Genomic DNA, 24412 nt, shown 5'->3' with positions numbered 1-24412 from the left:
CGAGGAGATATCATTCTCCTAATAACGTGTGCGAAAACCACTAAATTGAGTACTTGGACCAAAATGGCCGACCTCCTGTGCGACATTGTGCTTGGCTCCAAGAGACTTTTTTGTAGGTCCTGGTGCACTACATTAGTGTGCCAAATTTTGTGATCCTCAGTCAAAGCATGGCTTGGGGCTGACTGTTTTAATGGTCCTAGGGGGCGCTGTTTCAGAAAATAGGCCACGCCCACAAACTTCAGCTGTCCAATTCTATTAGGGGTCAGAGTAGGATCACTCATCAGAACTTGTATGGCGATGTCACAATGACTGAAGAAATGAGAGACAAACGTATTTCCATGTCGTGATGGCGAATTTCGCCATTCTCCCAAAGCCCCGCCTTTATTCGAAACCTGCCAGTACTATAGACCAAGTGACCTCAACTTGTCTGCTGCTATTCGCCACTGTTTGGTGGTGATTGGTTAAAAGGAGTCCAATAGGGAGCTGTGAAAAAAAGAGTGGCGTGGCGACAGGTCAAAGTTTGAGGCTTAGCCACGCCCACACCTTTATACTTATTTAAAATCCGACGGTTGAATTTTTTCATCTATGTCTTAAGAGTATGTAGCCGAAGTGTGAAGGCAATTGGTGAAAAGGGCGACGGAGCATCACTCTCCAAACAACGTGTGCGAAAACCACTAAATTGCGCACTTGGACCAAAATGGCCAACTTCCTGTGCGACAATGCACTTGGCTCCAAGAGACTTTTTTATAGGTCCTGAGACACCACATTAGTGTACCAAATTTCGTAATCCTCAGTCAAAGCATGGCTTGGGGCTGTCAGTTTTAATGGTCCTAGGGGGCGCTATTTCAGAAAATAGACCACGCCCACCGGAATTTCACATCAGATCTTTTGGGGGGCCAGACTAGGATCACTCACAAGAAGCTTCGTGGCGATATCTCTAGAAATGACGAAATGGGAGGCAAACGTAAGGCCTAAGCGGTACGCCTGAATTCGCCGTGCCGCCACAGCCCCGCCTTCTGCAGAAAACTCCCATAAAGTGAAGCCAAGCAACCCCAACTTGTCTTCAGTTACCCACTACAAATTTGGGGTGATTATTGGAAAGGGCGAATTTTGGAAAATTTCCCAGTAAAACTTGACCTTTTAAGTCCTGAGGGGGCGGGGCTTATGTGACATCATCAATCGACCATTCATTTGTCTTCGGAGGGCGATGACAATTGTCCACAGAACATTTCTTTAACTGTAATTCTTTCATTTATGAAATTATAGCAATTTGAATTTTTTTGGCGAGTGCTCGAACTTTGAGGCCTGGCCCCGCCCCTTCAGTATTTACGAAAAGTCAATTTTATTGTCTCATTTGAATCGTCCATCGCTTCTGTTCGATCTCGCACAATTTTTGAGACGATGGTGCGAAAAATGACCAAACTGTTCAACCAAATATAGACCCTAGAAATGGCCAAAACGGGGTCAAAATGGCCACTTTACTCCAAAATGGCCGACTTCCTGTTTGATATTGACCATGGTTGCAAGAGACTTTTCTGTGCGGACTGTTGAGTACTACAAGTATACCAAATTTCATAACTGTACGATAAACTAAGCTTTATGGAGAGGGGTATTTTTCACTTTCTAGGGGGCGCTGTTCAGTCACTTTTTGACGAACTTTCACATCGCCAGTGAAATACGTAAATTTCACGCACTTTCTATATTGGGCCAGAATTTGGTGACTTTTTGGATATGCTAAGACCCCCTAAAGGCCATTCAAAGACGCGGAAGAAAAAAGAATAATAATAAGAAGAAACGGAGCAGATACAATAGGCCTTCGCAGCTTCACTGCTCGGGCCTAATTAAAGCTGCAAGCAGCGTCGTTCGGCCCTCGCAGCGAAGCTGCTCGCCCTCCGTCCGCACCCCCTCCGCTCCATCCCCGACGCTCTCCAAACCCAGCTCCGCGCCGCTCCATCCTGGTCGGCAGCCGGGGGCACCAGGGCACGTCTGCCAGAACAGAAACGTCAACCACCCCGACACCAGAAACCGTGAACGGCCTCCTCGTCCACACCTCACCCTGACTCAGCATCCCCTCTGAGCCCAGCATTACGCGTCTCACCACTAGGAGATACTCTATCTTTACCACACTGGTGATGTGATGTTCAGTCTCGGGCAAATCGGAGGCTGTTTGTGGAAGTTACAGTCAAACGTAAGGTCACGGCGTCACGCCAGAATTCGCCATGGCATCAAAGCCCCTCCCTTTCTGAAAAGCTAGCAGATCTGAATGGTCATTACAACATTATGAAGACAGTGTATGACCTTAGTGTCATGTTGACTAAATTAGAGGGGACAAATATGGGCATTTCACCATAAAAAAATAGACTTCCTGTAGTCAGGGGGCGGGGCTTAGGTGATGTCAGCTGTCCACATTGTCACTGTCTTCAGATGTGGTCAGTGATCACACAGACAAAGTTTGAAATTGATCTGATCATGCACATGGGAGTTATTAAGTCAAGTAACGTAATGGCGACTGGTCAAAGTTTGAGGCTTAGCCACGCCCACACCTTTATACTTATTTAAAATCCGACGGTTGAATTTTTTCCTCTATGTCTTAAGAGTATATAGCAGGAGTTTGAAGGTGATCGGTGGAAAGGACGACAAGACATCATTCTCCTAATAACGTGTGCGAAAACCACTAAATCGAGTACTCTGACCAAAATGGCCGACCTCCTGTGCGACATTGTACTTGGCTCCAAGAGACTTTTTTGTAGGTCCTGAGACACTACATTAGTGTGCCAAATTTCGTGATCCTCAGTCAAAGCATTGCTTGGGGCTGATAGTTTTAATGGTCCTAGGGGGCGCTATTTCAGAAAATCGGCCACGCCCACAAACTTCAACTGTCCAATTCTATTAGGGGTCAGAGTAAGATCACTCATCAGAAATTGTGTGGCGATGTCACAATGATTGAAGAAATGAGAGACAAACGTATTTCCATGGCGTGATGGCGAATTTCGCCATGCTCCCAAAGCCCCGCCTTTATTCTAAACCTGCCAGTACTATAGACCAAGTGACCTCAACTTGTCTGCTGCTATTTGCCAGAGATTGCTGGTGATAGGTTAAAAGGAGTCCAATAGGGAGTTGTGAAAAAAAGAGTGGTGTGGCGACAGGTCAAAGTTTGAGGCTTAGCCACGCCCACACCTTTATACTTATTTAAAATCCGACGGCTGAATTTTTTCATCTATGTCTTAAGAGTATATAGCAGAAGTGTGAAGGCAATTGGTGAAAAGGGCGATGGAGCATCACTCTCCAAACAACGTGTGCGAAAACCACTAAATCGCGCACTTGGACCAAAATGGCTGACTTCCTGTGCGACATTGCACTTGGCTCCAAGAGACTTTTTTGTAGGTCCTGAGACACCACATTAGTGTACCAAATTTTGTACTAGTCAGTCAAAGCATGGCTTGGGGCTGGCAGTTTTAATGGTCCTAGAGGGCGCTATTTCATAAAATAGGCCACGCCCACCAGATGTTCACATCACATTTTTGGGGGGGCCGGACTAGGATTACTCCCAAGACGTTTCGTGGCGATATCTCTAGAAATGACGAAATGGGAGGCAAACGTAAGGCCACGTCGGTACGCCTGACTTCGCCGCGCCGCCACAGCCCCGCCTTCTGCAGAAAACTCCCATAAAGTGACGCCAAGCAACCCCAACTTGTCTTCAGTTACCTGCTACAAATTTGGGGTGATTATTTGAAAGGGCGAATTTTGGGAAATTTCCTAGTAAAACTTGACCTTTTAAGTCCTGAGAGGGCGGGGCTTATGTGACATCATCAATCGACCATTCATTTGTCTTCGGAGGGCGACGACAATTGTCCATAGAACATTTCTTTAACTGTAATTCTTTCATTTATGAATCTATAGCAATTTGAATTTTTTTGGCGAGTGCTCGAACTTTGAGGCCTGGTCCCGCCCCTTCAGTATTTACGAAAAGTCAATTTTATTGTCTCATTTTAATCGTCCATCGCTTCTGTTCGATCGCACACTATTTTTGAGACGATCGTGCGAAAAATGACCAAACTGTTCAACCAAATATAGACCCTAGAAATGGCCAAAATGGGGTCAAAATGGCCACTTTAGTCCAAAATGGCCGACTTCCTGTTTGATATTGACCATGGGTGCAAGAGGCTTTTCTGTGCGTATTGTTGAGTTCTACAAGTATACCAATTTTCATCACTCTACTATGAAAAGAGGTCAAAGCGGAGGGGTATTTTTAATTTTCCAGGGGGCGCTGTTGAAACAATTTTTTACCAACTTTCACGTTGCCAGTGAAATACGTAAATTTCACGCACTTTCTATATTGGGCCAGAATTTGGTGAGTTTTTGGATATGCTAAGACCCCCTAAAGGCCATCCAAAGACGCGGAAGAAAAAAAAAGAAAGAAAAAAAAAAAGAAAAAAAATAATAAACGGAGCAGATACAATAGGCCTTCGCAGCTTCACTGCTCGGGCCTAATTAAAGCTGCAAGCAGCGTCGTTCGGCCCTCGCAGCGAAGCTGCTCGCCCTCCTTCAGCACCCCCTCCGCTCCATCCCCGACGCTCTCCAAACCCGGCTCCGCGCTTCTCCATCCTGGCCGGCAGCCGAGGGCATCAGGGCATGCCTGTCGGAACAGAAAGTCAGCCACCCCAACACCGGAAACCGTGAAAGGCCTCCTCGTCCACACCTCACCCTGACTCAGCATCCCTTCTGAGCCCACCATTACATGTCTCACCCCTAGGAGATACTCTATCTTTACCACACTGGTGATGTGATGTTCAGTCTCGGGCAAATCGGAGGCTGTTTGTGGAAGTTACAGTCAAACGTAAGGTCACAGCGTCACGCCAGAAATCGCCATGGCATCAAAGCCCCTCACTTTCTGAAAAGCTATCAGATCTGAATGGTCATTACAACATCATGAAGACAGTGCATGACCTTAGTGTCATCTTGACTAAATTAGAGGGGACAAATATGGGCAGTTCACCATAAAACAATAGACTTCCTTTAGTCAGGGGGCGGGGCTTAGGTGATGTCAGCTGTCCACATTGTCACTGTCTTCAGATGTGGTCAGTGATCACACAGACAAAGTATGAAATTGATCTGATCATGCACATGGGAGTTATTAAGTCAAATAAAGTAATGGCGACTGGTCAAAGTTTGAGGCTTAGCCACGCCCATACCTTTATACTTATTTAAAATCCGACGGTTGAATTTTTTCCTCTATGTCTTAAGAGTATATAGCAGGAGTTTGAAGGTGATCGGTGGAAAGGGCGAGGAGATATCATTCTCCTTATAACGTGTGCGAAAACCACTTAATTGAGTAATTGCACCAAAATGGCCGACCTCCTGTGCGACATTGCGCTTGGCTCCAAGAGACTTTTTTGTAGGTCCTGAGACACTACATTAGTGTGCCAAATTTTGTGATCCTCAGTCAAAGCATGGCTTGGGGCTGACTGTTTTAATGGTCCTAGGGGGCACTGTTTTGGAAAATAGGCCACGCCCACAAACTTCAGCTGTCCAATTATATTAGGGGTCAGAGTAGGATCACTCATCAGAAATTGTGTGGCAATGTCACAATGATTGAAGAAATGAGAGACAAACGTATTTCCATGGCGTGATGGCGAATTTCGCCATGCTCCCAAAGCCCCGCCTTTATTCGAAACCTGCCAGTACTATAGACCTAGTGACCTCAACTTGTCTGCTGCTATTTGCCACTGTTTGGTGGTGATTGGATAAAAGGAGTCCAATAGGGAACTGTGAAAAAAAGAGTGGCGTGGCGACAAGTCAGAGTTTGAGGCTTAGCCACGCCCACACCTTTATACTTATTTAAAATCCGACGGTTGAATTTTTTCATCTATGTCTTAAGAGTATATAGCAGAAGTGTGAAGGCGATTGGTGAAAAGGGCGACGGAGCATCACTCTCCAAACAACGTGTGCGAAAACCACTAAATCACGCACTTGGACCAAAATGGCCGACTTCCTGTGCGACTTTGCACTTGGCTCCAAGAGACTTTTTTGTAGGTCCTGAGACACCACATTAGTGTACCACATTTCGTAATCCTCAGTCAAAGCATGGCTTGGGGCTGTCAGTTTTAATGGTCCTAGGGGGCGCTATTTCAACAAATAGACCACGCCCACCGGAATGTCACATCAGATTTTTTGGGGGGCCGGACTAGCATCACTCACAAGAAGTTTCGTGGCGATATCTCTAGAAATGACGAAATGGGAGGCAAACGTAAGGCCTAAGTGGTACGCCTGAGTTCGCCGCGCCGCCACAGCCCCGCCTTCTGCAGAAAACTCCCATAAAGTGACGCCAAGCAACCCCAACTTGTCTTCAGTTACCTGATACAAATTTGGGATGATTATTTGAAAGGGCAAATTTTGGAAAATTTCCCAGTAAAACTTGACCTTTTAAGTCCTGAAGGGGCGGGGCTTATGTGACATCATCAATTGACCATTCATTTGTCTTCGGGGGGCGATGATGATTGTCCATAGAAAGTTACTTTAACTGTAATTCTTTCATTTATGAAATTATAGCAATTTGAATTTTTTTGGCGAGTGCTCGAACTTTGAGGCCTGGTCCCGCCCCTTCAGTATTTACGAAAAGTCAATTTTATTGTCTCATTTTAATCGTCCGTCGCTTCTGTTCGATCGCACACTATTTTTGAGACGATCGTGCGAAAAATGACCAAACTGTTCAACCAAATATAGACCCAAGAAATGGCCGAAACAGGGTCAAAATGGCCACTTTAGTCCAAAATGGCCGACTTCCTGTTTGATATTGACCATGGATGCAAGAGGCTTTTCTGTGCGTATTGTTGAGTTCTACAAGTGTACCAAATTTCATAACTGTACGATAAACTAAGCTTTATGGAGAGGGGTATTTTTCACTTTCTAGGGGGCGCTGTTCAGCCATTCTTTTATGAACTTTCACATTGCCAGTGAAATACGTAAATTTCACGCACTTTCAATATTGGGCCAGAATTTGGTGACTTTTTGGATATGCTAAGACCCCCTAAAGGCCAGTCAAAGACGCGGAAGAAAAAAGAAAGAAAGAAAGCGTAATAATAAACGGAGCAGATACAATAGGCCTTCGCAGCTTCACTGCTCGGGCCTAATAAACAGGTAAACTAGTAGTAGCACATTCAATGTCAAAAAAGTAAAGTTTTAATATCAGGAGAGGGAGAATGTTTAAGTGGTTAGCAACAGTGTTCAAGCCGATGGCCCACTCCATGAGGCTACCACAGCTCAGCAGAACATCATTGTAGCTTCTTCTGGGGAGAAAAACACTTAGGCAGAAAATAAAGGTAACAGCTGAAATAACAGGAAATAATACAATTAAGAGAGAAATTGTAAAAGAAAGTAGTCGAGAGTGGAAAGTGGTCAGTGTGTCCTCCAGCAGTCTAAGCCTATAGCAGCATAACTGCAGAGATAACTCTGGATAACCTAGCCTTTTAGATGGTGGCATGTTGGAGGCAGGACAAGGGAGAGCCGTCTTTACCGACTGTACACTCCACCTCCCTCTACTCCCCCACTTGTCCAGATCTAGGCTAACATCAGATTTTAACCATAGGCCCTATCAAATAAAAAAGCTGGGTTAGGGTTAGCCTCAATACTCCAACTGAGAGCTGGTTCCACGGGAGAGGAGCCTGATAGCTAAAAGATCTGCCTCCCATCCTATTTTCAGATATTCTGGGAACCATCAGTAACCCTGCAGTCTGAGAATGAAGTGCTCGGTTAGGAACATGGAAAAATCAGATGACTGATGTACGATGGAGCTTGTTCTAGAGTCATTGCTGCTTCATTATCCATGATGGATATCAAAAGCTTCTCCTGTTTCTTGATTCTTACCAATAATCTGTTTCCTGACAAACGATTCCCAGCGCATCCTGACAGTCCCCTGGATCGAAACATCTGCCATCCTCTGGTTCACCCATACCTGTGGACTGACCACATAATTGTATTTTTGTTTTGAGTCTTTCGTTGCTTGTGACGCCCACGTAGATTCCCTACATGACTGAAGAGGAGCACAGAACCAGAACCCTGTTTAAATCAAACTCATTTTCTGTTTACACTCACTCTCATGTTGAAGATGAATTTGTGGTCCTTGTTGTAAATCTTCATGCCTTTCTGTAATTTCATCTTTAATCAGCTTCTTCTCCTAAAAATAACAGAGCCTGGCCTTCTTTGACATCTTCTCACCATTTATGCTGCTTTCCTTTTTCAGTTTTCTCTCCTTGTCTATGCTTGTCCTGAGAATGCCTCCTCTCTCTGACATCACACCACAGTCACTCAGAATACCATGCTGAGGGTGATGTGAAACAATGCCATGAACCATCCCATATATCTGCTGTGTGAGCTAAAGTAATGAAAAGGTCAGTAACTCAGTAATTCCTTGTTGTTGTAGTTGCTGCGGCCAGAAGAGGTGGAGATGTTGGTTTGTGGGAGTCCAGAGCTCGACATGGTGGCGATGCAGAAAGCGGCTCAGTATGAAGGATACAGCAAGACGGACACCCCCGTCAGGCAAGATGTCTCCCTAACATCCTCTCTGGATGGAGCAGTCAGACAGAAATAAAGCCCATGAATGATTTTTTATCTGTTTACATGTGGGGAAGAGCTTTACGATTGGTCTGAATCCAGTTGGTCCTGATTTTTCTGATTCATTTTAGATCTTCAAATATCTGGGATTAAACATGTCTGGAATTAATAACCTCTGCCTTGCATTTGAATAAGATTTTTGACGTCTCAGTTGCTTCCTGTTGAGGTTTCAGCTCCTTATGGACCTACATGAGGACAACGGGGCTATGGCTCATGATTGCTCTCTTCCACAGGTGGTTTCTCCTCAAACAGCTGACCTACAAAAGGAGGGAAAAGCACAGGGAGCTAACCTGATTTAAAATGGGTTGGCTTCTCTGTATATTGATGAACTGTAAACCCCTATACTCAGGCAAAGAATACAAGGTCTAGCTCTCAATTCCTCTTAGAAATTTCTAAGAGTATTTAGAAAACTAGGGGAGATGGAGAGTTTTCAGTGGCAGGTAAAAACTGCACAGAGTTTGGAAGATTTCAAATCCTTCCTTAAGACATGCTTACATGAACTGGCTTTGATGGCAGGGTAAATTTGAGTTGAAAGCTTTTACTATTAATGGTTTTGGTTTGTTGCACTATTATGTTTTGTGTTTTTATCTGTTTTACTATACTGGACAGTTTGTTTTTATGCTGATTCTTATTCTGTTCTTTACTCGTGTAACGGGAAAGTGCTACAAATAAACTTACTTTGACCTGATTTAGAATGCTGTAAAAATGACCATGGATGCAGCTGACCTGTTTGGAGAGGACAGCAGATCTGTGTGTTTCTCATTAACGCTGCATCTCTGTGATCTTCCAGGTGTTTCTGGGATGTGGTGTTAGCCTTCCCTCTGGAGCTGCAGAAGAAACTCCTCCACTTCGCCACAGGAAGCGACCGTGTTCCCGTTGGAGGAATGGCCGACCTCAACTTTAAAATCTCTAAGATCGATGTTCCAGCTGACTGGTAGGTCCAGAACTCTGATCCTGGATTCCAGGTGTCACCAGCAGCAGGTTAATGTGTAGTTTTCAGAGAAACTAAAAACATCTGGAGAAGATTCCTAATTTTGCTGATTAAATATGACTTTGCTTTGATTAGCCTTCATATCAATTTTGTTATCAGGCTCTTTGTTGTTCTCCACCTCTGAAGCACCTCTGTATTTATTATTCTTACATTGTGGCCTAAGCAGCTGTGTACCCTTGACACCTGGATTAGCTACGAATTTTAGTTTGCTGCTGCTGGAAAATCACCACAGATGTTCATGTTGACAACTTCACAATCTAAACACAGATGTAAATGTCAAAATTCAATAACATAAATATTATGAAACAACATGACATGACTAGATGGAAGTTTGTTAGAATGGAGCCAAAACAAGGGCCACTTATGGCCCTTTTCCACTAGCACCTACCCAGCATGGCTCCACTCCGTTCTACACGGTTCCAAAGCTTTTCCATAAGGAACCAGTACCAGGTTGCAGCCACTTTTTTAGAACAACCTTTGCTGTGGTGCCAACCGAAAAAGCAACAGACTGAGCAGAATGACAGACATCGCTACCTTTTCCTCCATTTCCCTTTCAAAGTATCTGTCTGCATTCCTTCATAGGGGTTTGTTGCCGCTCAAGGCTACCAGGGCGTCAGATTCGGATAACGAGACTTTGTTTGGGTCAAGCTGAGATCATTTTCCTCTCTGCCTTCAGTCTTTAAACTGATCATTCCAGTCCTTCAGTGAAGCTAATTTTGGGTTTTTAAACCTGTCCATACCATCCAGTGACTCTCTCCGAGATGACATCCATTTTGCGCACTAATACCGGTATCGCAGCTAGAACATTGTCCAGCTTACGATTCACCTCGAGTAACATCCCAGTCTGTGAAGCCTCCACACGGACGGTGCTTTCCCTGGGTGCAGGTCGCCCTCCAATCACTCCCGTCTTCCCAAATTTCCAGAAAACCAGATATCCTCCCACTCCAATCAGGAGAAATCCAGTGATCATCAGACCGAATATCCACATGTCTTCGATATCCTCAATGGACAGCTGGGAGAGGCATATGATCTTCCATTCCTTCCAGGAATCCAGCATATACCCCACCGGGTGTGTCCCCTGTGGGCATGTGGGAGCCCCCTGCTCCGTTCTCATTGTTGAAAAAATCTTATCAATCCCGTTGAATGACCAATTTATCAAATCCATGGTTAAAATAGGGTTTTTCAGAAGAAATGCAGAGAAGCACTCTGTGGGCAGACAGGACAAAGAGCCTTGGGAAAAAAAAAACAAAAGGGAGCGAAAAGAAAAGCGTCTGTACTCCGCGAGTGCCAGGAAGAAACTTCCTGTTTGTCTGACCTATTACTGCTTCTTAAAAAGACATAATGAAGCTCTCTCTGACTCCATCTGGCTTTGTTTCTTATGACTACACGTGTGTACAGCTCAATTAGACCCTCGTTTATATAGTTTATCAGAAAAAAAAGTAGATTTGGGGGTGACTTGCTCTTTAACTAAAACATTACAGTAACATTTTCCTTTGTTCTTCATTATACACAGAGCTAGAAGGGTTTGTTGTTAACTTTGCTCGTGGGACACAGTGATCAGCGGAGAAGGCGAGGACAGCAGAGGACGATATCGATATCGAAGTGACGCCACCAACATCCGGCGGTTGCTCTGACGACAGCGGCAATGAAATGTTGAAACATGTCAGCAAACTCTCATAACTCTGTGTTTAATAAAGAACAGAAGAAAATTGGATAACAAACACAGTATGAACATAAGAAAGATGAGCATTACAATAAATTATCCATTTTCAATAAAAGTGGTAGGTGACTAGTGGATTATGGAAAAACAATAAACTATAAATGTTAGGAAACTATTGGTGGGGAGGGATTATGGAAAAGACAGCCTAAACTAGAGCTAGGAGATTAAAGGTGAGTTATAACCTGTTTGGGGAGGGCGTAGGTGTCCAGACTGGGCAAAACAGAAAAGTATAAACCAAACAGCAGAACTTGTGTGATAAACATTGAGTAGAAATCTAAATGTGGGGAGCCTGGAATTTCTAAGTGACTTTAAAACCAAGCCCCCACAATGCGGGACAGAAATTGAGGCCAACGCAGAAGTGAAATAAATTGCAGTTCCACCCTCATCCGCTGGGGGCTGGTGTCAGAAACAAGCAAATCCTCATTGACTCCCATGTTAAAAATACCAATTTCACAGCAGAAATAAACATGTTTACAGCCTGGTACCAAAACATGTTTTTGGTTTAATAGATCTAGTTTATACTCATGACAACTCTGAGGGGGGTGAATTTTTTTCTCACTCTTCTGTTTAAGTGTATTAAAAGCCTAAAAATGTATAATTAATGAGCATCCGACCCACGTGATCGCCGCCTCAGACCCATGTGACCGCAGAGCTAGCTCCTTGGAAAGGCCTCAGTAGAGCCTCGGTCTCGCCTGTAAACTGTTCAGCAATTTTTAGTCTCTGAAATTAGACCAGTAGTTGTAGCATTTGTGTATTCTTTTTTGGATATTATTTGTGCAATTGTTGGACAAAATGACTTGCTGTGGCATTAATTGCACTAATAGAGCGTCCAAGGAGTCTCCACTCCATTATTTTCGGTAAGTAAAATTAATTTTATGTATTTTAGGTCATTGCCGCTTTTGCACTAGCTGAGCTTATCAAAGTAGCTAGCTAAGTACCATTTTAACATGTACTGTTTAACCATGAAATTTAAATGTAATACGGTAAAATAATTAATAGGGTATATGTCGATGGATGCTTCTGCGGGCCGGCTCCGGACCAGGAATGAGCTCCCCTGCCCCGCTGGGAATTAAAAACACACAGCCATCACCTGCTGGAGCCTGTTGCACACTGGATCCGGCCCAGTTTTCAGCTCCTCCACCCCGCCATCACCTGCTGCAGCCTGTGGTGCGCTGCTGCGGGCCGGCTCCGACCCAGGAATGAGCTCCCCTGGCCCGCTGGGAGGGTTTCAAACACCGCCATCCTCTACTGGAGACCGTGGCGCGCTGCTGCGCCCGCGTTGTTTATTCTGTTATTGTTACTGGTACTTGTCTTGCAATGTGAAATGCTTGGTCTCAGATTTTGTAAGAAAAATAATAAAATTTCCCCCCAAAATGTGACGTCCAGTGCGACTTATATATGTTTTTTTCTTCTTCATGAAACATTTTATGTCTGGTGCGACTTATACTCCGGAGTGACTTATAGTCCGCAAAATACAGTACGTTAAAAATATTGAAAACTTGCTCAAAGGAAAATTAATTTTCATTAGGGAAATAACTTATAAACTTACCAATTTAATTCTTTTATATTCACAGAAAGATAGTTTTCATGGAAAAGCGCCGCAAACCTCCACACAAAATCCGTGTGAGCTTCAGGTCGCTGTTCTTCCACAGAGTTAGCTCCGGATGTAGCTAGGTAGCTACCTCCATTAGCTTAGCTCCCACCTCCGTGTTAGCTTTGGATTAGCTTCAGGTTAGCTTGTAGCTAGTTCGACCGGGTGTCGTCAGTTGATCCCAGCCTTACAGCCCCACCCTCATCTCCACCTCTCTTCCCTTTTGTGGAATTGTCTGGGCTTGACGGAACCTGTGACACGGTTAAAATTGCAGTGGTGGCCACCTCCCGTTTCTCCTCAAAAACATGTCATTGGAGTCTATGGAAACCCATTGTCCATATATTTCTATGTCGATGGTTAAAACACTGAATAAGCTAGGGGTAGAATAGATTAGCAAACTAACAGAGATTCCGTACTTCGAGTAGGTAGGAAGGCTAACCAGGAGCTACTAAGTGTTTGAGGCACGGAGTAGATAACAAAAGTATCTGGCATTACTGAGTATGTGAAAGCATTGATTAAACTAAAGGGTAAAAGGTGGTGAGGTAAGAATGATGCAGAGGGTGAGGTAGGGGAGGGGGGGCATTCATGCAAAGGTAAAGATAATCCTGTTTAAGGCCTGTCGCTGTCCATGGCCCACCTATGGACTAGTGTGGTATGCTAGGCTGCAGGTCGCCTATAATGGTGCTCTGCGTTTAACTCCAAAGAAGCCTAGATGGACAAGTGCAGTAAGACTTTTGTAAATGGGAGGGTGAGCACCCTACAAGCTGTCTAAAGAACAGAATTTAATGTGTAGGCTAAATCTTTCGTGGTTGTTTTAAACCTAACCAGTGCCTGTGCAGATGTGGAAACACTGGAATAACAGTTGTTTTCTTTTTTAGACTAGTGGGTAACTGTATTTATATTTTATTTTCACACTGCTTTTATTATTGTCTCTTGTTCTTGCTCTTGTGATTATTTGGTCTCTTAAGCGTGTCATATTGTGCTCATTGCCTTTTACGTGTACAATGTTTTTCTACTTCTCTGAATTGGACAAAAAAGCTGGAATAAAGAATTTTTGACTTTTTTCTGTCACTGCTGGTTTGCCACCCTATGTTTCCCATGCCTAATTAGTTCATTTGAATTAAACAGACGGAATAGTTTGGGCCCCTGAGCTCTAGGGGCCCCACCAGGGCCCAGGCTGGTATTATTTCAGCTGTGAGGGGCTGTGAAATGTGTGTGTGTGTGTGTGTGTGTGTGTGTGTGTGTGTGTGTTTCTACTTTGCTGGGTTACTTGGGTTCAACACTTTCTCACACACACCACATTCACAAACAACAGCTTGATTTTCACACAGACTTGACAAACAGTCAACAGTAGGGCTAGGTTGGATAGAGTTTTTTTTTGTGTGTGTGTTGTTGGTGGTGGTGGTGGGGGGGGGGGGGGGGGGGGGTAGATCATGTTTTCCTGCAATGTTTTCTGTTGATACTTGAAGCTGCAGCAAAGTGGTTGTTTCTAGTGGAAAAGCTTCACAACCCCCTCACGTGAGCTCGCTTTTAGGGGCCCTCACATGACCTGATCTGAGAGGGGCCAGTAGAGTCTGGTGTTTGGGAAACAGGAGGGGGATGGGCAGGGCCATTGTGTCAAATCTAAAGAGAACTATGTTCAGTGGGTTCATGGCTAAAGTGGGCGGCCTTGAACTCACTAACCCAGCTGTTGACAGCTCCAGGCTCCATTCCCCAGAAACACTTTGACCCATTTCTTCAATGGAAGTTTTTAATCCCAAACACAACAGAACAGATATTTTCCCAGAGCCCAGCCCAAATCATCAATGCCTCACCACCATGCTTAGAGCTGGAATCTGTTATTTGTGCTGGTGTGCATTATAGGTAAACACCTCCACTGTGGAGAGGACGGCCAGTAGCCCATCATGGTCAGTCAGACCAGCTCTGGGCATATTTGCACTTTAGACAAGGAAATCTTTAAAGCTATTATTAAACTCAAGCTGCTTCCTGTCACACTCTTATCAGCTCCGGTCCATGGAGGGATGAGGAGGGTGTGTTTGGGAATGTGGGGCAGGAAAATGAGTTTTGACCTTTGTGTCCACGCTGAGAAAAACAGAAATAATAAGAGAAGCTTCTGTAAACTCTCCTAACATGATTTCAAGTTCTACTGGAGCTTCATCTTCCCAGGACCTAATGTTCGATAAGGATGGCTTCTCTTTTTTGAAAAATATTTAGCACCTCATTCAAAGTTTTCTCAACTCAAAATGAAACATTTTAGACCTGAAGATCTTCAGTGAGTCTCAAACAGCAGCAACCCAGCTGAGATGTTGTGTTCAGACCCACATTCATGTCATGTGAGGGTTTCTTATGTATTAAAAGTATAGTCATCGTAGTTCATACATACATACCATAGGGCATTGTGGGTAGTGTAGGTCATGCTGCAATGCTACATCTCAAAGTATTAATACATTTATTGCATGTGTTGGTTGTGGAACTAAAAATAAAGGATTAAAAAATTATTATTATTATTATTATCCTTCTATCCTCCTACTCTAACATACGTTCTGATGATGAGGAGACAGTGATGAAGGATTTCAGGCCTTATTTCATTTTCTGGTTTTTATCTCATTAATTTATTTATTTATTTTTGAAGAACATGAAATTTGCAAAATCCTGAATGTTATTGTTTCCTACATGTTATTGTTTGTAGAACCTCCTGAGGAACGTTTCACACTTTCTGGGACCAGAAACCATAACCCAACGCTCCTATCAGAACTTCGAACATTCCTGGTCTTGTGGTTGTTTTTGTGCTGGAGCGCAGAGGGGGAACAGCTGGTGTGAGCCTGGTTTAACTCATCCTCCCTGGTTCTGTCTCCACAGGCTGCCCATCTCCCACACCTGCTTTAATCAGATCTGTCTGCCTCCATATCGAACCCGGAAGGAGCTCAAACACAAACTCACCATCGCCATCTCCAACGCTGAAGGCTTTGGTCTGGAGTAAGCAAACCTGCTCCCAGAACCAGCACCGATACCAGATCTGAGATGGAACCGATCCATGCCATCGTCTCTCAGCTGCAGAACAAATGGGAGTTCTGACCCAACATCAGCGCCAGAACTCACCCAGTCTGGTTCTGCTACTGGACAACCCAAGCAGATGGACACTAGATGAAGAGGTTCTGATTGTAAATACAGCACAGTGTAATTCCTTCTGAAGGTTCTGAGTACGGAAGCTGCTTCCTTAGATCATTAAACACAAACTCTGCTGCTTTTAGTTTGTAAAAAGCTCTACAAGTCTTCTAAATCAGTTAAAGATGTTAAATGTTGTTTGTTTCTCAGGTAACTGGCTCAGTTCGTTATTAACAGGTTTGGGATGAAGTGCACGTCCTGCAATGCTCGGGTCTGCGTTAGGGTTGGGTTACATAGTTTTTTGGTGTTTGACATTGCTGCCCGTTTGGTGGAACCAGGCTGCAGCAGCAGAGCAGTTTGGGTGAGGGTATCTGGTCTTACTGGAGTGGTTTTGTTTCTGAAGGTGACTCGGGATGGTCAGAGGGGCCGTCCTCAGGGGGTTTAGAGGTGCTGAGAGATGTGTGTTAAATGCTTTTTTAAATTATTACGCCCTGCTTCACACGCTGCTGTGCTGTCATGACTATGCTGTAGTGTTCTCCACAACCCAAATAAATGAATAAACACAAACTTGCAAATGCTCTTTACTTCCTGTCACGGATGAATCCCTCCCTCAGAGGGAGCTTTGAAAACGCCTCCAAATGTTTACGAAGGTTCTCCGCTTCCTCTCCTCACATGTGGCGGGGTGCTGTTACTGTTCTTTCCAGTCGTCATGGAAAACTAGCTAGCTAAACATTCCAATTTTATTTTTTGTTTGAACAATTTAATAAGGCTAACTGGCTCCTCCCCTTTGCCTCTATGACATCAGAGCTCTGATAATTCTGCTGAAGAAGTCAAACTGATTAACTGACTAATTCATGAGTTGGTTTCCTTTAGTTCGTCTCACACGTCCTGCTGTCTGCTCCTCACAAGGCGGGAAAATCCCAGCTCTCTAATTGGCTAAGACTGTCTCCATACCTGCTGCCAGTGGCCCCATCAGAGTTTCTTCAGGAATGTTTTAGCCTAATCAAGCGGTGTCACCAGCTTCTCCCTGCAGGGAATGATCTGATTAAATGTTTAAGTTGTAGAAAATGGTTTTGGTCCAGCTCGGCTGCTCACGAGAAATAAACACCAGCTGCAGCTTTAAAACCAAACCAGTCAGCTGGGATTTAACCCTTTCTATCTTATGGAAGTTTCCAGAGGAAAACATGATGAAAACTGAGGTAACCAAGTAACACCCCAGAAATGTCTGTAATGCAGGCCGCCAAGCGACTGTCTGAGGACTCAAACTGCTCGTCGAGAACAAAGCAGGCTTTCACTCGGTTTTACGGGTCCAAACCCAGAAACAGTGTAAGTCCTTCAGTCTGCCCCAGAGCAGAACTCATTCAGCTGATTTTACTCTCACCCTCATATCTCTTTTTTTAGGTGATGGTTTGAAACCCACAGAGCTGCTGTCTTGTTTAAAGTCCTGCAGAGCAAATTAAAGTCACCCAGCAACAGACGAGCAGCTTCTCTGTCCAAATTTACACGGGTTTAATCCGGGTCTCTCATTCACTCGGCCCGAGTGTCGGTGCTGTCCAAAAAAAATCAGACGCTCAACAATGAATCCTTTATGTAATGTAATGATGGCTCCAGCAGCAGGAACCACGAGCTGCTTCTGCTACAAAACCACCTTCATAAACCTTGTATAAACCTCTGCACCTTGTATAAATCATTGTTGTTAAGATAAAACATTTCAGTTACATATATGACATAGGAGACACACACAGGGGTATCTGAGATGTGAAGCAAAGTTTATAGGATTCACAGAAAGTGCGCAATAATAGTTTAACCCTTCCACTGTCCTATCGGGTGACCCCTCCAGGAAAGGTGACCACTGAGCAGGGTTGATGGTTTATCCCCTGGGTCCATGTGGCAGGGGTGAAGAGTGAGCACCACCTCACCCCTGCCACGTGGACCTCAAGGGATAAACCATCAAGAGGTGCATTTATGGTGCATGAATGTGGGCACCACAAAAAAAATAAACTAAATATTTTGTCGATCCTCCTTTTGCTGAAATAACAGCCTCTAAACTCTTCCTGTAGCTTCCAATGAGAGTCTGGATTCTGGTTGAAGGTGTTTTGGACCATTCTTCTTTACAAAACATCTCTAGTTCATTCAGGTCTGATGCTCCTGAGCATGAACAGCTCTCTTTAAAGAGCAAGTCAACCCCTACCAGAGTCTAACTCCACTCCCACTTCATGTTTGAAAAATGCAACAAATGCTGTAGCCAGGCAGACCGAGAGGGCGCAGCCACTAACAAATACACACACACACACACACACACAGGCTCACGACAGCATTGTGACATCATAATGTACCAGTTTACATCATAGCATACCTGTTAGCCAATAGCGGTGGCAGATTTAAATTCAAATACAGTGCAAAGTTTTTACCTGACAACGGCACAACACTGACAGTTTTAGGCAGAATATTTAAATTTAACTAAGATGCACTGAAGTAACAAATTGTTGACTACACGTGTCTGCAGCACGATTAGACACTCGTTTATTTAGTTTATCAGCAAAAAAAAAGTTTATTTGGGGGTGACTTGCTCTTTAACTCACACCACAGATGTTCAGTAATAATCAGGTCTGGGGACTGAGATAGCCATTCCAGAACGTTCTACCTGTTCCTCTGCATGAATGCCTTTGTTGATGTTGAGCAATGTTTGGAGTTGTTGTCTTGTTGACAGATCCAGCCCCAGTGCAGCTTCAGTTATGTCACAGATTCCTGGACCTTGGTGTCTAGAATCTGCTGATACTGAATGGAATCCATACGTCCCTCAACTTTAACAATATTCTCAGTCCCTATACTAGCCACACAGCCCACAGCATGAAGGAACCACCACCATGTTTTACTGCAGGTAGCAGGTGTTTTTCTTGGAAATCTGTGCTCTTCTTCCTCCATGCATAACACTCCTTGTAGTAGGTCTTTGGTGCTGGTCTGTGGGTTGACTCTGGCTGGTCTCACCATTCTTCACTTCTGTTTATCAGGGATCTTCCTTGGTCTGCCACTTGGAGCCTTAGCTTGAACTGTGCCTGTGGTCCCCCATTTCCTCACTATGTTCCTAACTGTGGAACCAGACAGCTGAAATCTCTGAGACGGCTTTCTGGATCCTTCCCCTAGACCATGATGGAGAACAGCTTTTGTTTACAGGGCAGGTATCAATTCAATTCAATTCAAGTTTATTTATATAGCACCAAATCACAGCATGAGTCGTCTCTAGGCACTTCTCACAGTAAGCATTAATTCAGGTCACTCTTCAGAGAAATTTCAAAGAGAAGGGAAACTACTATATATATATATATATATGTATATGTATATATATATATGTGTGTGTGTGTGTGTGTGTGTGTGTGTGTGTGTGTGTGTGTGTGTGTGTGTGTGTGTGTGTGTGTGTGTGTGTGTGTGTGTGTAAAATAACAAAACAATATATGGAAAACAGGGAATGTGTAAATTTGCAGATTCACCAGTTAAAGAGAAAAAAAGGAAAATCAAACAAACCAAAAAAAAAAACACCCAAAAAGAAGCACAACAGCATACATAACCAGCCGCATTACCGTCCTGGGTTAACCCTGTTTTCTTCATTCTTATACTTATTTAAAATTAGGTTTTTATATTTTACTTCAAACTGGTTTATGTTTTTACTTTATTTTATCTCTTCTATTAGACTGTTCCATAATTTAACTTGCGATTGGCATTGTTTTTAAAGTTGTTCTAGCACTTTGTATTTTTAAATTCCATTTCCCTCTTAAGTTATACCCACCTTCTCTTTCTTTGAACAATAAACAGATTTCTTTAGGAAGCAATTTATTTCTTACTTTATACATTATTTGTGCTGTTTTGAGCTTCACCAAGTCTTGGAATTTAATAGCTTGCATTTCGACAAAGAGTGCATTTGTATGGTCCCTGTACCCCACATTATTTATTATTCTAATGGCCTTTTTCTGTATTATAGTTATCTTCTGTATGTTACTTTTGTATGTGTTTCCCCAGACCTCTACACAGTAACTCATATATGGCAGTAGTACAGCACAGTATAATATGTGCAGTGCTTTCTGATCCAGCATATTCTTAGCTTTCCCCAGGATGGCAACGACCCGTGCCAATTTCCCCCGAAAATAAGTAATGTGTGGCTTCCAACAGAGCTTATGGTCAATGATCACACCAAGAAATTTTATTTCATTTACTCTTTCTAAATATACATTATCCACACAAATTTCTATTTTGATGTTTTTATTTTGGTTACCAAATAACATAAATCTGGTTTTATCAAGATTCAATGATATTTTATTTATATCAAACCACTTTTTTAATATCGTTAATTCCTGTGTGATCAACTCCAAGACCTGTGGCAATTCCACCCCTGAACACAGTATATTTGTGTCATCTGCAAATATTACAAACTTTAAAATTTTTGATACTCTGCAGATATCATTTAAGTACATAATAAACAATTTTGGTCCCAGTACTGAACCTTGAGGTACTCCACAAGCTATATCCATCAAATCAGATTTGTATTCATTTATTTGTACATATTGTTTCTAGCCTAGTGAACTAGACCAAATTCTTGCTTTGCAAAGAATGGTCTAGGCATGCTCCATTGGAACCTCAGCAGCTCCTACCAGGACTCTGGCTAGCCAATCACAGCTCTCTAGAGGGGTTTCAAACACATAAAGAGCTGTGATTGGTCCATAATGGTGGGCCAATCATAGTGCTCTATCTGCTTAGTGAACAAATCACAGAGCTTTATCCGCTTTGTGGGCCAATCAGGGCACTCTATATGCCTGGTGGGTGGGATGATGCAACAGAGTGAAACAAGAGTATGTCACATTCATTGTCCAGTGGAATGCGGAGATCATTTGAAAGACAACGGTAGAACACGCCCCACAACCGAGAGCCGTCAATGGAGCGTGGCCAGACTAAATAATACATTTATTTAGTCTGGCTTGCCAGGCTATATTGTTTCCCATTCCCTATAGCTTTTTAACCAGTCCCCAACAATTCCCCGAAACCCGTACCTTTCCATTTTTTAAATAGAATTTCATGATTAACAGTATCAAACGCCTTTTTAAGGTCTAAAAAACTCAGAGTGCATACCTCTTATTATCCATACAGTCAGTTATCTTTTCCATTAAATCTATCAATGCGAAAGCTGTTGATCTGTTGCTTCTGAACCCAAATTGACTATATGTCAGTAATTCATATTTTTCCACAAAACTGTCAAATCTTTTTATGAACAGTTTTTCCAGTATCTTAGAGAACTGGGAGAGTTTCGACACTGGTCTACAGTTTGTAAAATGATGCCTTTCACCGGTTTTGTAAATGGGAATAACTTTAGCAACTTTCATATCTTGTGGAAAATCCCTTTTTGATATGACAAATTGAATATATATGTTAATGGTTTTACAACACCATCAATGACTGTTTTTACTGTTACCATATCAATATCATTCCAATCTGTGCTGGTTTTGTTCTTAAGTCCTCTAACTATGTCATAGATCTCTTTCTCTTCCACTGCTCTCAAAAACATTGAGCTTCTATTCCTTTCAATATTTTCACCGAAGTCCCTTTCTATTCCTTCAACCTTTATTTCTTCTGCCAGGTTTGGCCCTTTGTTTACAAAGAATTCATTAAAACCATTTACTATCTCCTTCCTATTATTAATGCTTCTTGTCCTTTCCATAATACCTTTCATGTATCTCTTGTGTTATCTTTATTATGTTGTAACCTTTTAATGAAATACTCTCTTTCACAAGATCTCATTATATTAGTTAATTTATGTAGCGAAGATGTTCCTGTATTTAATTAGAAACCATAAAATGTGAAAAATCACGAAGTATGAAATATCACCTTAATGGATCTTTAAGTAAATTTAATCAGAAGATCGGATCTTTTTATTGCAAGGATTGAGCAACACTTTGTATTAACTTCAAGAAAAGAGAGTGAGTCAAGTTTTAAAAGTTTAAAGATTTATTACTAAACAGATTAAACTAGACTAACTTTAACACTAGGTATATGGTGTAACTAAGGTGAGGTAAGACTGAGAATGGTGTATGTGTGAATATTTCAGAACCAGCAGATCCGGAGAAACGATTAGTTCTGATGGGAGTGAAGACTTGATGTTTCGCCCTAGGCTTGGTTTGGAGATTTATAACACACATTGAGACGCTATTCTGCCAGCCTACATACCCTTTGCGGAAGTCCCCGTTAGATCAGGAATGTCGAGGTCCAGCTTGATCTTTTCTGGAACCGAAGCCAGTAGGAAAAGCAACGGTTGCTGACCAGACCAGTCTTGAGATACTTCGACAGTTCTATCGGCATCTAGCAAGACCCAAAAAGGGGTCGATGGTTCAGCTTTTATTCTGAAAGGAACTGTTGCAGCAGGTAGAACAGCAACAGATTTAATCCAGTTTATCGTCAGGTTCTTTCGGCTGAAGAGGAAAGTTACGGATTGGCCACTCCGACAACTTCTCTAGAAAGCTTTGAACTGGAGTTAAAGATGACATGGGCATAGTTTTATAATTTGGATGTTTTGATTTACGGTCGAATCAAAAAAGGACAGATTTACCAAGCACCACCAAAACCACGCCTCGCATCAGACCTGGAAGGTTCTGAATCGATCAGTATGTGACTTCTTACATTACGTGTGATTAGTCTCTAGTGGGAATATTTAAAGGTATATTACTTATTATATTCTATAGGATTATAATATCAAGTAATTAATATTTTCATTTCACAGATTGGTTCACATCTTATTATTGGCTAACACTTTGTTTGATTAGCTTTATTAAAAATAAGAGTTCTTCTGATTTTTTAAAAGAAAGATTTCTTTGTCTTCATTCTTCTCTTGAGCTGGAAGGAAGGCAGTTTTAGAAGCAACTGCATGACCTTGAGCCATATCTCATGCAGATTAGTTCTGTGTCAGAGACATCTGAGGAGAGAGGGTAAATAACCTTCGGTGGAATAGCTCCGTCATCACGTTACATTTATTTTTATAATTTTTATACTTCCTTTCAGTTTCTATTGTTCTCTTTTTCATGAATTCTCGATATAGGGTATTCTTTATTTGCTGGCATTTTGTAGTCCTTTAGTCATCCACGGTCTTCCTGCATAGTTGTGTTTCCTGTTGATTTCAATTATTGGCCAGTTTTTATCAAGTAATGTGTTAAATGTTCTTAAAAACACTTAATACACTTCGTTAACTTCTGTTTGTTCATATAACATTTTCCAATCTTGTTTTAAGAGTTCATTCCTAAGACAGTTTAATGTCCTCACTGTTCTTATTCTTTTGTACATAATCTTGTGCCCATCATTGTTCACTTTATGATGGCAATTATAAGACACAAAGACTGGTAAATGGTCAGTTATATTGTTGAGTAACAGCCCACATTTTATGTATGTTGTATATAAATGACACACACACACACACACATATTTATATATTTATATATATATATATATATATATATATATATATATATATATATAATTATGATTCTGTCAGTAAAAACCTTCACCTAAAAGATCTGTAGCTAGCATGAATTAGCGCTTAACCACGATGAGTTCACAAACTATGTAGGATTCTTTTTATTGCTGCTGTGTGCTTATAGGAGCCCCATGAGAACCTGATGATTCTGATTCCCATACTGTTGACCACGATGGCCCTGCTTATATCCACCAGCCCATATACAATACTGCATATACAGTAGTGGATGCATCATGTACACACTTTGTATTTTAGTGCTTTGTCTCATTTTTCATCTCTGTAGATTTCCTACATTTACGACTAGATCTCATCATCCAGCAAAAACATCCGCCATAACTAGCTCTGCTCTGCCAGTCAGCCAACAGGCCACCATTATCCTTTTAACAAGACTGGAGACGTGCTGACTGACAGATTTTAGTTCCTTTATTGTCAAAAATAATCACACATTAGTGCCAAATGCTGGGGCCGAGACCTGAAGTTGGCCCCTTTTGGATCATCGCTCAGCCTTTCATCAAATCAAACACAGAGCTTCTGTGTCTGAGTCAGAGCCATAAGGGAGGAGGAGGAGGCCTCTTGGTCAAATCAGCTAGCTTGTTTTTGTTGCTTTAGTTTTTTAACCCTTCCACTGTCCTATTAGGTGACCCCTCCAGGAAAGCAGGAGGTTAAACATGGTTGATAGTTTATCCCTTGGCAAGGGTGTAGTGGTGCACTCTCCTCAAAAAAGCACATGAGGCCCATCTGACCCCGTTAAAAATGCAGGAGGGTTAAAGAAACAAAAAGAGACTCAACTTTTTTCTTTTTTGTTTGTCTGGCGACAAAAATGTTTTATCAGCACAACAAAAGTCACTATGAACCATGGTGTTAATGCAGCGCTGCATGCTTCAGTCT

The 24412-nt window shown here is 42.5% G+C and overlaps 1 protein-coding gene across 1 annotated transcript in view; it reads left to right on the top strand.

Moving 5' to 3' along the window:
* Window positions 1-16584, top strand: part of hectd2 (HECT domain containing 2) — a 127104-nt gene extending 110520 nt beyond the window's left edge. Inside the window, exons 20-22 of the mRNA XM_054734781.2 lie at window positions 8420-8535; window positions 9401-9544; window positions 15772-16584. Of these exons, the coding sequence (XP_054590756.2) occupies window positions 8420-8535; window positions 9401-9544; window positions 15772-15892 (381 nt within the window). The 3' untranslated portion in view covers window positions 15893-16584. The remainder of the gene's footprint in view (window positions 1-8419; window positions 8536-9400; window positions 9545-15771) is intronic.
* Window positions 16585-24412: the final 7828 nt, after the last annotated feature.

This window comes from Nothobranchius furzeri, chromosome 12 (assembly GCF_043380555.1).
Source record: "Nothobranchius furzeri strain GRZ-AD chromosome 12, NfurGRZ-RIMD1, whole genome shotgun sequence".
NCBI lineage: Eukaryota > Metazoa > Chordata > Actinopteri > Cyprinodontiformes > Nothobranchiidae > Nothobranchius > Nothobranchius furzeri.
This window is presented reverse-complemented; position numbering and strand designations above follow the sequence as displayed.